The sequence below is a fragment of the Castor canadensis genome, chromosome 14, assembly GCF_047511655.1.
Source record: "Castor canadensis chromosome 14, mCasCan1.hap1v2, whole genome shotgun sequence".
In the NCBI taxonomy this organism is placed as follows: Eukaryota; Metazoa; Chordata; class Mammalia; order Rodentia; family Castoridae; genus Castor; species Castor canadensis.
In genome coordinates, this window is record NC_133399.1 from 105,673,610 (window position 1) to 105,687,046 (window position 13,437).

At 45.5% G+C, this 13,437-nt stretch overlaps 1 protein-coding gene across 9 annotated transcripts in view; it reads left to right on the forward strand.

The window, feature by feature from the left end:
• Window positions 1-13,437, forward strand: part of Ptk2b (protein tyrosine kinase 2 beta) — a 115,148-nt gene that overhangs the window by 53,202 nt on the left and 48,509 nt on the right. For all 9 annotated transcript variants that reach the window (XM_074055208.1, XM_074055207.1, XM_074055205.1 and 6 more), the window contains one exon: window positions 6,048-6,288. In XM_074055208.1, coding sequence (XP_073911309.1) covers window positions 6,085-6,288 — 204 coding nt within the window. In that variant the 5' untranslated portion in view covers window positions 6,048-6,084. The remainder of the gene's footprint in view (window positions 1-6,047; window positions 6,289-13,437) is intronic.

A 13,437-nucleotide genomic window follows, 5' to 3' on the forward strand; every position in this document is an offset into this window, starting at 1 on the left:
ATAAGGGGCCTTGAGTAAACAGAATAGAAGGAAGGGGTGATCTTTTCAGGTGCACAGGTAGATGGAGGAAGGTGGTCTTGGTGAAAGGCAGCCTTGGAGCACTGCAGACAGAGGGGAATGCCATCACTATCTGGTCCTACACTTGCAAAACCAAGATGGATTTTTAAAAGAGGGTCTAGCTTTTAGGTTTCCAGTTCTTTCTTCAACAAATTCACAGGTATTTAAAAAAAAAAAAGTTACTGGGGCCCATGGCTCATGCTTGTAATCCTAGCTACTTGGGAAGCTGACATCAAGAGAATCATGGTTCAAGGCTAGTCCATGTCCCATCTCTAAAAAATCAGAGCAAAATGGACTGGAGGTGTAGGTCAAGAAGTTAGAACACCTGCTTTGCAAGTGTGAAGCCCTGAGTTTAAACTCCAGTCCCACCTAAAATAAACAAATAATCGATTAAAAAATACATATGTCAGGGGCTTTACAGAGGTAACCTTTGATTCTTCAGAATGTTCTGTGGTAGATATTATTAGCCTCATGCCCCAAGAGAGAACACTGAGGCTTAGAGAGGTCACCTTGTCCAGATCACATGGCTGGAAACCTATAGAAACCTGTGGCTAACATTGTCCAAAACTACTATTGTCCTTTCATAAACCAGTGAGCATTGTAAATTGGGAAAATCAGAAGGCGTGGTACCAGGGTGAAAGACCATCATTCACCTTATATACAGTAAGCTTTATGATGAAGTCTCTGCTTTGTGCCATTTTTCATGGACTTGTGGAAACATTATCAAGGCCACCATCAATGTACCAACCACCATGTGGAAACTGACCCATGCAACATATGTCCCCTGACATCAGAGCCAGTCAATGGCAGAGCACTGACATTAACCTCCAAGCACGGCGGCAGGACATGACACCAGTCAGTCGACTTTTGGTAATTGGCGTTAGTCAGAAGAGCAGTATACGTGACGTTGGGAAGAAGAAGCCTCACACACTTGACTCATTCTGATCTGGGTTTAAAATCCGTGTCCTCAGGGCTGCACGATACACCAGCAGGGCATTACTCACCATAGATGTTGGAATTAGGCAATATGGTGGCCCGAAGTCACTGCCACTTTCCAGCTGTGTGATCTGAACAGAGTAACATCATTTGGCCTCTCATTTTTTCTTAGAGCATGAGGCTAATATTACCCATCTGAAGAATTTTTCTGGGGAATAAGGGATGACATACATAAACACCCTACACGTAGTATATACTCAGTGAGAGATAACACTAGCCCACAATGTCTTCCATGGTAGGAACCATCTTTAACTCTAGCATCTTCCCCAGGACAGGAGCATAGTGTTAGGTACTGTGACAAATGGGGCATCTGGTAAGGTCTTAAATCCTGCTTCAGTTCCTCCTCCTTCAGGCAGGTAAATGTCTTACCATTCAGGAAGAGCCTAATTTATTTTCTTCCTGAAGATTCTCAAAGACTTGAAGAATGAGCAGCTTCCTTGAGTGCCCTTTGTGGGTTTGGGTCAAGAAGTTCTTATAGCCAATCAAAATTTTTCCTGTTTTAACTTGGACCAATTTCCTTGTGTTTGTTATTCTTTGATTGTGACTTAGGCAGATCCGGGGGTGGGGAGGCCAAGCTGGAGTCCAGTGTGGCTCAGGGCCAGGGTTTTTTGCATGTACAAGCCTCTGACATCACTTGAAGGGGCTAGGGCAGATTGGGACACAGGGATGACAAATCATCAGGACTGGGAGAACCGGGAAGGAGGTCTGGGAGGCATCGGACTCACAAGTTGAAGGTCAGAGGACTTTGTGATCATGGAACACCAGAGACAGGCTGTTGATGAGAAATTTTAAAAATCGGGCAAAATTTGAAGGAACAGACAAGTTCTGTTGTCAGGAATAGGAGCTGGAGACTCCTAGAGGACGTTCGCTTCTTTTCCTCACTATGCATTCAGTTGCATACATTGATAGCCTGAAGTCAGCCACAGTAGGAATATTTATGGGATGGAAATTGGCAAATGCTGAAAATTAGAATTTTTTTTCCCCTAAAGAGCTACTACCAGGAGGAACAAAATAGGAGAATGCAGATAGTCATGCAACTTTTGGAAAATAAGCAAGGCATAACCATAATGAGAGAGACTTTCCATTGAGTTGCGCCTTATTACTTACAATGAACTTCCTCAAATCCTTCTACAGGAGAAACAGGGTAGGTAGCATTGCCCCCATTTTACAGGTGGGAAAAATGAGGCCGGGAGAGGCTATTTGTACAAGATTTTAGAGCTAGAAAATTGGCTGGGACCAGAACACAGAGTGAATGTAAGAGAAGACTATGAGGGCTGAGGGGTGTATTTTCCCAAGACACTGAGGACAAGTGGCTGAGACCCCATGTACGACACTTTAAAGTTACTTGGCTTTAGAGGGTCGTGGAAACTCATTGTAGATCTGTACCTACCAGTGAGTGGTTTGGGATGCCCTCGAAGAAGCTGCCAGGTGGCAATAGAAATATGGGCACTGCCTTTTCTGGCCCTTCATCTTCCAACCAAACACCTACCTTTCAAGGCTGAGTCTTATCAGGACCTGTGCAAACAAGTTCCAGTGTGACAAGAGTGGCAATCCTCTTGGGCTGGGACATCCATTGCTAGGCCAACACATTTGTCGTGCGTGGGGCTTATACCACCATTAGGGAGAAGCCACTTTCTTCAGAGGCAGCTGGGTAAGTGGGAAACACTTAAATTTGGCTTCAAACTTACTTTGGGATCCAGTTTTCCAATTCCCTCCACCCGACCCCACCAATGCTGGGGATGGAATCTAGGGCTTCAGACATATGAGGTAAGCGCTCTACCAGGGGTCTACGTCCCCACCCCTCAAGTTCACTTCTTAACATGTTTGACCTCAAACCTTCTTGGCTATGTTTCCCATCTGTAAAATGGGCCTTGTTATTCCTGCCCACCTTCCAGAATTGTTGTGCAGAGCATTTGTGTTTCTTTTTATGTTTTCTTGGAATACATATTTCTGCAAAGGACTAAAAGTCAAGGGGCTTGCATCAGGCTAAAGGTAAAGGGAGAGTGTGGGTGACCAAAATGACTTTGCTAAAATATTTCTGCCTGAGCCCTGAGGGCCACCACAATTGATAGACCAGGAGAAGCTGATCAAGATAAGAAACCAGCATCCTCCCAGCATGTAGATGATGCCTGAAGTGTCAGTCTGCGTGGGCTGCATTTGGTCAGATGTAGATTATCAGTATTTGGTCACAGCCAGATGAGGGCTGGCTCCTGAATGGACTAGACATTGCTCGGTCAGGCCAAGACACACTCACCTCTCATGCTGACCCACTTGCATGACTCAGGTGGTGTTTCTCATTATAGTCTCTTCTAAATAGACTTTAGTTCTTAGAGCAGTTCTAGCAACGTTCACAGCAAAATGGGGGGAATACAGAGAGTCCCTATTGTCCCCTGTCCTCATATGCATTAATCCCCGCTCCCCTACCAGTAGCAATACCTCACACCAAAGCGGAACACATAATTATCATAATTGACACTAGGGTTCACTCTTGGTTTTCTACCTTCTCTGAGTTTGGACAAATGTACAAAGACCTTTGTATCATTGTGTATCATAGAGAGTAGTTCTATTGCCCTAAATATCCTCTGTGCTCTGTCTATTCATCCTTCTCTCTTTCTTAATCCTGGAAACCACTAATCTTTTTACTGTCTTCATATTTCTGCCTTTTCAGAATGCCATACAGTTGGAACCATATAATAAGTGGCCTTTTCAAACTGGATTCTTTTACTTAAAGATATGCATTTTGGGTTCTTCTGTGTATTTTATGGCTTGATACCTCATTTCTTTTGGGGGCTGAATAATATTTCCATTATCTGAATGTACCACACTTTGTTATTCATTCTCCTACTGAGAGATATCCTAGATGTTTCCACATTTTGGTCATCATGAATAAAGTTGTTATAAACATCCATGTGTAGGTTTTTGTGTAGACATAGGTTTTCAACTTCTTTGGGTAAATACCAAGAGACATGATTGCTGGAACATGTAGTCAGAGTATGTTTAGTTTTGTAAGAAACTGCAAAGCAGTCTCCCAAAATGTCTGCACCGTTCTGTATTCCCCACCTGCAATGATAAATGGCACTCCTGTCACCCCATGTTCTCTTGACATTTATTTTAACTTCCTCTTGGCTCCTTGAATTAAAAAGCACTTCCCTTTGTTGTGCCTTTGGCTGTAAGGAACCCAGGCTCTGAAGCACCTATGTCCCTGCCAGACATTGTCCTGGTCCCAAGTAGACATGGGCTTCTAACTCCCCTGCTCCACTCTTGAGCTCCTGTGATCTACCTGTCGCAGAGGGGCCTTCTCCACTCTCCTCCCCAGGCAGGTGGACATGGACTTTCCCAGCTCTCACCAGCCAGATCGCTTGAATTTTACTGACTTATTATTCCTATTTAACTATTCTGTCTCTGACACTCCACCAGGGTTGTTGGGGTATCTGGTGGATGTTCATTGGAGTTATGACCTTGGGTGAGAATGCTACTTGGGTTGAGGGGACACCTCTTAGAGGTCCCAAAGTTTCAGACACACTCAGTCCCCTTCATGGTGGATGCCTGGAGACATGGTGTGAACTGTGGCTATGGTTATAATGGCCTTTCCAGCTCTTAGTCCTTATCCCCACCAGCATGACACAGCAGCATTGCTGCTGCCGGGTTTCCCAACAAGCTCAGAAAGGCCTGGCTGTTGGCCTCTATTAGTAGAGCCCTAAGCTTTCTACCTTGGTTTAGGCATTGTAACAAAGTACCTGACTGGGTGGCTTCTAAGTGACGAACATTTATTTCTCACAATTCTGGAAGTTCAAGATCAGAATGCCAGCATGGTCAGGTTTTGGTGAATGCCCTCTTCCTGGTTTCCCGTTGCCAACTTCTCACTGTGTCCTACTGTGACAGGGTCACAGGTGACAGGTCTCTTATAAAAGGAAGCTAATTCCATTCATGAGGGCCCCAACCTCGTGACTTTACCACCTCCTAATATTTCTACCTTGGGGCTAGGATTTTAGCACATGAGTGTTGTGGGACACAAACATTCAGTCCTTCGCAGGTAGGGTGAGTCTCTGGGAACAGACATATACCACTCTACTTCCTTCCTCAGACTCTCAGCTCATAAATCTTCCTCATGAAAGCCCCTCCTGCACATTAGCTCATAAAAATGGATGCTGAGCTAGAACTTCCCTTGTCACCTTTGACATTCATGCTTCAGATCTACAGGAAGTAAGCCCTTAACAGTCCTGTTGGATCCAGAGGCAGGACCAGTGTGAACTACAGATCCCTGGAATCTGTGCAAAGCTACTTATCAGCAGTACTGGGCTGAGTCTTGTGGAGGTCTAGCCTAGCCCCCTCCTACCCTTACAGAATGATCTTGAACCCTGGGCAGCAGGGAGTAGGGCATTGATTCTCTTCAATTGTCCTACCTGTGATGAGAAATGATGTACACAATGAATTCTGTGGGATCCAGGCTATGACCCTGAAAACTGTGGCTGACAGCTGAAGATGAGGGCAGACAAGCCCTCAGCTAATGGCCTGGGTCCTATCTTGCCTTCCCTGTTCCAGTTCCTCTGCGGCTACCCATTCTGCAATTCCACTTCTTCTTAGCCTTCCCCTCTTGTCCCTGATTCTTTCCTGCTATTTTCTACTGTCTCACTCCTTGCTTTTTCTGCTCTGCTGTGCCCTGGAACCATTCTGTGGCTGTCTCCTCTCACAGCTGCGCTTGCTAAGTGTGGGCCCTTTGCCTGAGAGCCGGGTGTAGGGAGAAATGGGAGGGAGAGGGGGCTTCCAGAAGAGAGAGTTCACATGCTTGGGGGCTCCAAGTCTAGATTTTATACCTGCATGTTCATGCATCCTGCTTCTATAGGCTGCAGCTTCTGCCATTAAGGAGGGCTTTGGAGAATAGGAGGATGTGTCGTTTACATCCATCTTGGAGCTTTGTGGGTGCCATCTCTGGAAGATGAGGCATGTGGCTTATAGGTACTCATTTCAGGATTTCCCCTCTGTTGTTTCTGCAGGACTGAAATGCGCTGGTCCTAGTGGCTCTCTGAGAGGATGTCCGGGGTGTCCGAGCCCCTGAGTCGAGTAAAGGTGGGCACATTACGCCGGCCTGAGGGCCCTCTGGAGCCCATGGTGGTGGTACCAGTAGATGTGGAGAAGGAAGACGTGCGTATCCTCAAGGTCTGCTTCTATAGCAACAGCTTCAATCCTGGGAAGAACTTCAAATTGGTCAAATGCACTGTACAGACGGAGGTCCGGGTAAGTGTGGAGGCCTCTGTGCTCTCTGTTTGTCTGTTTTTCCCTGTCCTTCCTGGTGAGCTGAGCAATTATTTTTCAGCCTAGCTAGCTCTCCTGGACTGCCCCTGTGCAATCTCCAGCCTCTTCCAGATGTGTACACCCACTTTTCTAGGCACCTGGGAGACAGATGTTAGAACCTTTGTTTGTACCCAGGTCGTTTGTTTGGTCTTTGATCCAATTCATTTCAACTCATTAAGTATTTATGACATTTAAGACTCTTAAAAGCTCCTACCCTCAAAGAACTTACACTGAAGGAATTAGAATTAGAGGTACATGCAAAAAAATTGCAAAAAATTTTACAAAATGACATAAGATGTGTGCTAGGCATTTCGAAGGTGATAATGATTTACAGAGGCTCTGGGCCTCAATGATGTTTGCTAGGCCCTTCTCGAGACAACACCTCCATTGGCTCCTCCCCATCTCGATCATGGAATCAAGGTACCCACCTTCATCAGGCATCTGGACATCAGGAAGCCAGTTCACCTTCACTAAATCTACTTAAAATTGTCACCAAAAGCAGAGTTCCAATAAACTGACCCATCTGCATTTACTGAACTTTTACTGCATTTACTCTGTGGGCCAGACTCTGCACACATGATCTCATTAAACCTCCCAATGGCCCCATGAGTGGATTCAGTGAAGATATACCTGATCTCTGCCCAGAATATTCCTTTCTGATGGTGGAAGGGAAGTAAAATTGGTTGGTCCTCAGAAGTTTGCTTGGAGGGTCATAACTTGAACAAAGGAAGCAGAGAACTTTGGGGGAAAACTACCTGGGCATAAGGTAGCTGACTGAGCTAACTCCATATCATCACTGGCCCTTCCTCTCCTAAAAGCCAGTGTCCCTAACCTCAGCAGTGGCACCTTTGGTAGGTGCTATGGTGGTCTGGCCACATCACTGTGCTGCCTTCTTCCTGTTACAGAACACACTTGTTTCACACACCAGAGCAGAATGCATTGTTTAGCTCACTGTTGTGGCCTGTTATCACCATTGATTGTCGGCTCCTTCTGTTTCCTGTAGCTGATCTGATGAGGGACTCATTTGCTCATCAAGCATGGTTTCTGATAAGGGAGCTTAAATGAGTGGTGAGAATGAGCCCCAGCCACCTTCCTCCAGGACAGTTGCTTGCCTAGTTCCTTCCCTGCCCTCATTGAGTGGTCCTTTGGGTGTGCCATTTCTGTAGGTAGCTGATGCCACCCATTGTTACTTCATTCATTTGATATTCAGAATTGAACCCAATTTCCAAGTTTAGGGAGCACCTCATTGCCCTTCTGTACTGAAAAACAGAGCACCTGGTCAGTTTTGAGTAGGATGTGCTCTATGGAAATAGCAGTGGAAGGGCCCGGGAGGATGGGTGGGATTTTAGCAGCGGCACTGTGGGGAGGAAGGAGCTTCCCAAGGGTAGGGAACAGTGTGGACAAAGGCTCAGAGGCTGCTTAACAGTGAGTAGTCTGGCTTTCTATAAGAAAAGTATCTAAAGTTAAGATCAAAAAAGAAAGCTAATGAAGGACCTAGAACATCAGACTGAGAAATTTGGAGATGTGCAGACACTAAGGACCAACGCACCATTTTTTTGCTGGGGAGAGAGAGATTTTCTAGGAGTTGCACAATGCCTGGTAGGTGTTCAGGGGAGGAAGGTGCAACAGGTCTACAGGAAGGGTGGTGAGAGCCAAGCTTAAGAAGAATGGCTTCTAGTACTCAAGCACTTAAGTGATTGCCTTCTGGGAATTTTCATCCAGGCCTTTTGACTTTTCTTGCTTCCAGTGTCATCACCTCCTAATGACACTTGCTTCTTACAACAGCTGTGGCTAAAACCACAGCCTGCCATACAGATACTGCTCCATCCTTATTGGTTGTGTGGTCTTAGACCTAAGTGTGTAACTGATCTGGGCTTCAGTCTCATCACGTGCACAGCAAGACATCTTTAGCCCTGTAAGAATTAGAGATGACAGGCGAGAAGTACCTAGTGTGTAGTAGGGCTTCAAAAGCTGAAATCCATTAGCCAGATGGATATTAGGTCATTACTCTACTCAGGAATCTCCAAAGTTGCCAATTACTCAGAGACTAAACTTCAAATTATCTTCTCTTGGTATTTATCCACTCATCTGTCTTATTTTCAGACTGAGAAGATAATCATGTTTGTGTTTTAAAATAAGCACATAGTGGAGAGAATGTATGGTTCAAGCTGTAGAGCACCTGCTTAGCAAGCATGAAGGCCTGAGTTTGAATCCCAGTATAGACAAAACAAAACGAAATAAAATAAAATAGCACACAGTGTTTTGCAAAATGTTAAGATGTGTACTCTGGGGTTAGGGGTATAGTTCAGTGGTAGAGCATTTTCCTAGCAGGCACAAGGCCATAACATTGCAGAAAAAAAGGAAGGAAGGAAGAAGAAATGTGCTCCCAGAGAAGGGATTTTAACAATTCTGAGGAGATTCTTTTGCAGCAAAACTTCTCAGAACCTTAAGTAGGCTCATAGGCCTGGTCAATCTCTAAGTCAGGGCCACAGAGGTGATACTTCATTAGGCACGCAATTCCTAATTGGCCCAATGGAACTGTTCTCTTAAAAGTTGGACCACTAAATCTCTGGAAAACCATCTACGGAACTTCTCCCCTAAACTCTGACAGCAGGGCAGAAAGGACTGAGAAAGGAAGACTAGTGAGTGGGAGGTGGGTAAGGAAGTGGTGGCCATCATACAGGAGGGAAATGAGGACTTCACATAAGGGAGTAGTGTTGGGAAGGATAAGCCAATGGATTTGAGTGCATCCAAGGAAGTAGAACCAACAGAACTTGATGATTAACTAGATGTAGGGAGGGAAAAAAGGGAGAAAAATGACTCAAGCTTTTGCTTAGGAAGTGAATGGGTGCGGGCACCATTCACTGAGGTATGAACAAAGAAAGGAAGGGCATTCTGAGATTCAACTTTACCTGTGTTGTATTTTGAAATACCTCCCTAGAGAAATGTTGGCCTCGGGAAAAAGAAAGGACCACAACAAGAGGATTTGGTCATCATCATGAAATGGATGCCATACAAAAGGACAGGATAATCCATGGGGAAAGAGGAGAGAAAGAGAGAGTTCCAGTTAGGAGACCTGGGGAAGTCACCTTCCAAAGAATTGATGGAGACAGAGGACTGATGGAAAATGAGAGAAAAAGAATGTGCAGGCCGAAAGATCAAGAAAACAGAGCCTCAGGTGCCAAAGGTAGAGAGGCTTTAGGAAAGAGTGGTTAGCTGAGGCAAATGCTGAGTGAGGCCAAGTCAATTATGCCCAAAAATAGGTTCACTGACTTCAACAACAGGTGTCATGGGTGACTTTTTTGCTAGGCTGTCTCAGCAGAAAGATGGAGGTAGGAGCCACTCCATCTTTAGGAGAGTAAAGACAGTGAGAATAACCAACGTGTCAGAGAAGGTTTGACCATGAGGGGAAGGAAAGAGGAGAAGTCAAGGAGAACAGTGTAACCAGCAAGAGATGACAGCAGCTGTGAGGACCCTAATGTGGAAAGGCACATGGCAAGTTTGAGACTGAGAGTTCCCCAAGACTGGCTATTTAAATGATGTTAATAATTTTGGTTTTTACTCCATCTCTGTGGGAAACAACCAGTCTGACTTATACATATGAGTGATATGTGTTTTTTAAAGATCATTTGGGTTACAGATGGAAAGAAATTAGAGGAAGGAAAGTATGAATGTGGGCAGTTTCTGGGGGCACTGTCAGATGAGAAATGATAATAACTTTGATTAGGATTGTAGACATGGAGATGGGATGCTGCTGATGGTGGTGGCGATCACAGTGACGGTGATGATGAGGATGGTGGTGATGATTATGGTGATGGAGATGATCCTGGTGATGATGGTGGCAGTGGTGATGTGATAACAATGATAAATGGTGATGGAGGTGGTAATGGTGATGACGATAGTGGTAGTGACAGTGGTGATGGTGACAATGGTGGCAGTGGTGATGTGATGGGGGTGGTAGCAACTAGTACTTTTGAAAGCACCTCATGTATATCACGTCATTGACTTCTCCAAAGGACACTATGAAGTAATATTACCATTACCTGCACTTTTTAATAGGAAACTAACAGGGGAGTTAAGCACATTGCTGGCATTTATTTTCAAACCCAGGCAACCCACTTCTTATCCAATTTGGTCTATGGTGAGAAGTGATTGTAATGCAGAGAACTTAGCAGATATATATGAAAGGCTTTGGTGATGGATCAGAGATTTAGGGATCAGGAAGAGGGAGGTGTGAAGAATAGCAGCCCTGGCTTCAGGCTGGTAGACAGGACCCATTGACAAAGAAGACTGGAGGAGGAAGTGGTTGGGGAGTCCATGATCTCAATTTTGTACCTTATGGTGCAGTTGAGATGCTTTGACATGTTCGCATGGAAATGCTGAATTAACTGTTGGATTTGTGATTCTGGAGGAGAGACTCAATCTAATGCTGTCAGCCTCTAGATGGTGGTTGAAGCCATGCTGTGGATGAATCATTTGGGAATCTTGAATAATTCTGTTTTTCATTTCACAAATGTTTTGGGTGACCCCCATACCTGCCACCATGGTGGCCACAACTTAGGTCATGATCATACCCTTAAACACAGGCACACTGCCTGCTCTCACAGGGCTTCCTGGCTGAGGGTGAGGCAGACATTGACTCACACCACAGAATGAACCTTTACAAACCAAAGCAAGTGCTCTGACAGGAAGAAATAAGTCCTGGGAGTATATTTAACATAGGAGGGCTTGGTCCAAACATCAGGGACCAGCTTTACTATTCAGGGCTTATTTGAGGATGCAGTCCCCAGTTTATCCAATGGTGGGGTCCAGGCCTAGCATCCTTGTCCAAGATTCTCCTGGGCAGCCCCTCCCTCCCTCTGCTGCCTGACTTTGCATTCTCCTTCCCTCACTTGGCCTTGATTTCAATTGATTTTTCTGCTTCCAACTCTATCTTCTTTCACCGTCCTCCCTGTACACAAAATTCTGCCAGTGCCGAGCACATGTCCTTCCCCAAAACAGTCCTGAACTTCTGACACCCCCCACTTAGCTGGGTCTGATCAGATAGAAGAATGGAGACTTCCTCTATTAGCACAGCCCACATGGTAGCATGTTTCCATACCACGGTTACTCCATGTCTATTTCCCCATTTGATGTTAATCGTCGTTCTCAACTTCTTCCTTTGCAAACACAAAAACCTCATGATACATCCTCTGTGCTGGTAAACTACGCAAAGAGGGGATGACGGTGCATGTCTATAATCCCAGCATTCCAGAGGCTAAGGCAGGAGGATCACAGGTTCAAAATCAGCCTGGGCTGCATAGCAAGACACTGTCTCACAAACAAAACAAAGTGAAAAAACTGTGGAAATAATTGCTGACTTCAGTGCCTAGTTGCTCATAGAAATTAGGCAGGTAGTGAAGAGACTCAAGCAATGCACCAAATGAGAAATCTACTTTGCTCTTCTTGATTTTCCACTTCCTCTCTGTTTGATATTCATAGGAAATTGTGTTGCTTTGGGAGCTCTGAATCTCTGTTGCAAGTGGAGACTCATATCATTATATTTTCCTCTAAGGTGCTAATTTGCTTGTCTGGGGAAAAGGGTTAAGACGACACTTTGAAAACAACTGGCAGAACATTACCCAGACGGGCCCACACAGGGCGTCTCCTTCATATTCCTTTTCTCTGTCTCTCTCACTCTCTTTCCCTCTCTTTCTCCCCCCTCTCCTCCCTCCCTCCCTTCTATGTCCCTCCCTCCTTCAATCCCTCTCCTCTCCCTTCTCCTCTCACTCTCTTTTGCTAGGTTGACCGTATGTCCTGGATTGTCTCAGTCCCAGTTTATACCTACTGTTCAGGGATAACCATCAACAGTGCCCCTGCAAATCCCAATAGTACCATGAATTGGAGGCTAGATTTCATGGTCCCATGGGTCTAAGTGTCACACTGTCTCCTTTCCCTGCCTGGCACATGAGCAACTGGCTTCTGGTGTCTTCTGCCTCTGGCTGACCCCAGTTGACTCACTCTTCTGCATATACTCTTCCCCGTGCAGCATTGGGCTGCTTGTTTTTCACACAGGACAGCAGTAGGCAAAAAGTGGACATTTGTCTGCAATAACGTGTGGTTCGAGATTGCCAGCAGGGTCCCCATCTCCTAAACCTCCTGTGCCCAAGCCAACCTCTACCATGCTAAAAAGTCAGGTTCAAGATTCAACTTTGTTTTGTCCTAAGGTATCAGAGCACTCAGAATCCACATTTGTATCTTCCCGAAGTCATCTGGAGCCCTTCTCATCCCATCCCATCCAGATGCATCCCTCCCACCCACAACAGGTCTCCAGGTTACAGGAGTGGCCTTTGGGGTGTTGCTGGCACGTGAAGAGGGCAAAGTCCAGGTCTCAAACACAGCCTGCTCTGCATGTGCTTAGACTCAGTGCCATCCCCTGTGAATTCAGTGACCACACAGTATCTTCCAGAATGTCCAGTGGGTCAGGAGTCGGGTGTTTTGACCCATTGGCCTTGCCTGTAACCCCCCATACCTGTCAGACACTGAACCCAGACACCTTCCAGTTTAAATCTATTACTTAACCAGACAAAGGACGTTATAGGACTGAGTGATTATGGACCCCTAATTCGTTTATTGAAACAAACACGATGGTGTTTGGAGATGGGGCCTTTGGGTGGCACTGTAGTCTGAAAGTTGGTGTTCCCTAAAGTACTTATGTTGGAACCTAATACCCAATGGGATACCATTGGGAGTATAGTTAAGTCTGGAGGGCTTCAGCCTCATAAATGAGGTCACTGTCCTTAAGAAGAGGTTGAAAGGAGCATCCCTTCCCCTTCTGCTCTATGAGGACATGACAAGAAGACCCCGTGTTCAAACCCTCACAAGACACTGCATTTGCTGTTGCCTTGATCTTGAACTGTGAGCAGTACATTTCTATTGTTTGTAATTGCCCAGTCTAAGGTATTTTGTTACAGCAACAGGAACAGACTAAGGCTCCCTGCAGCAAGAGGAGCAGACTCTGGCCTATAGGCTATGGGCTCAGGTTTTTTGTTCCCAGAGCAGTCCCTGCTACCTTCCTTCACATGCCCTTAGGACCAAGTCACAAGGTTGAGG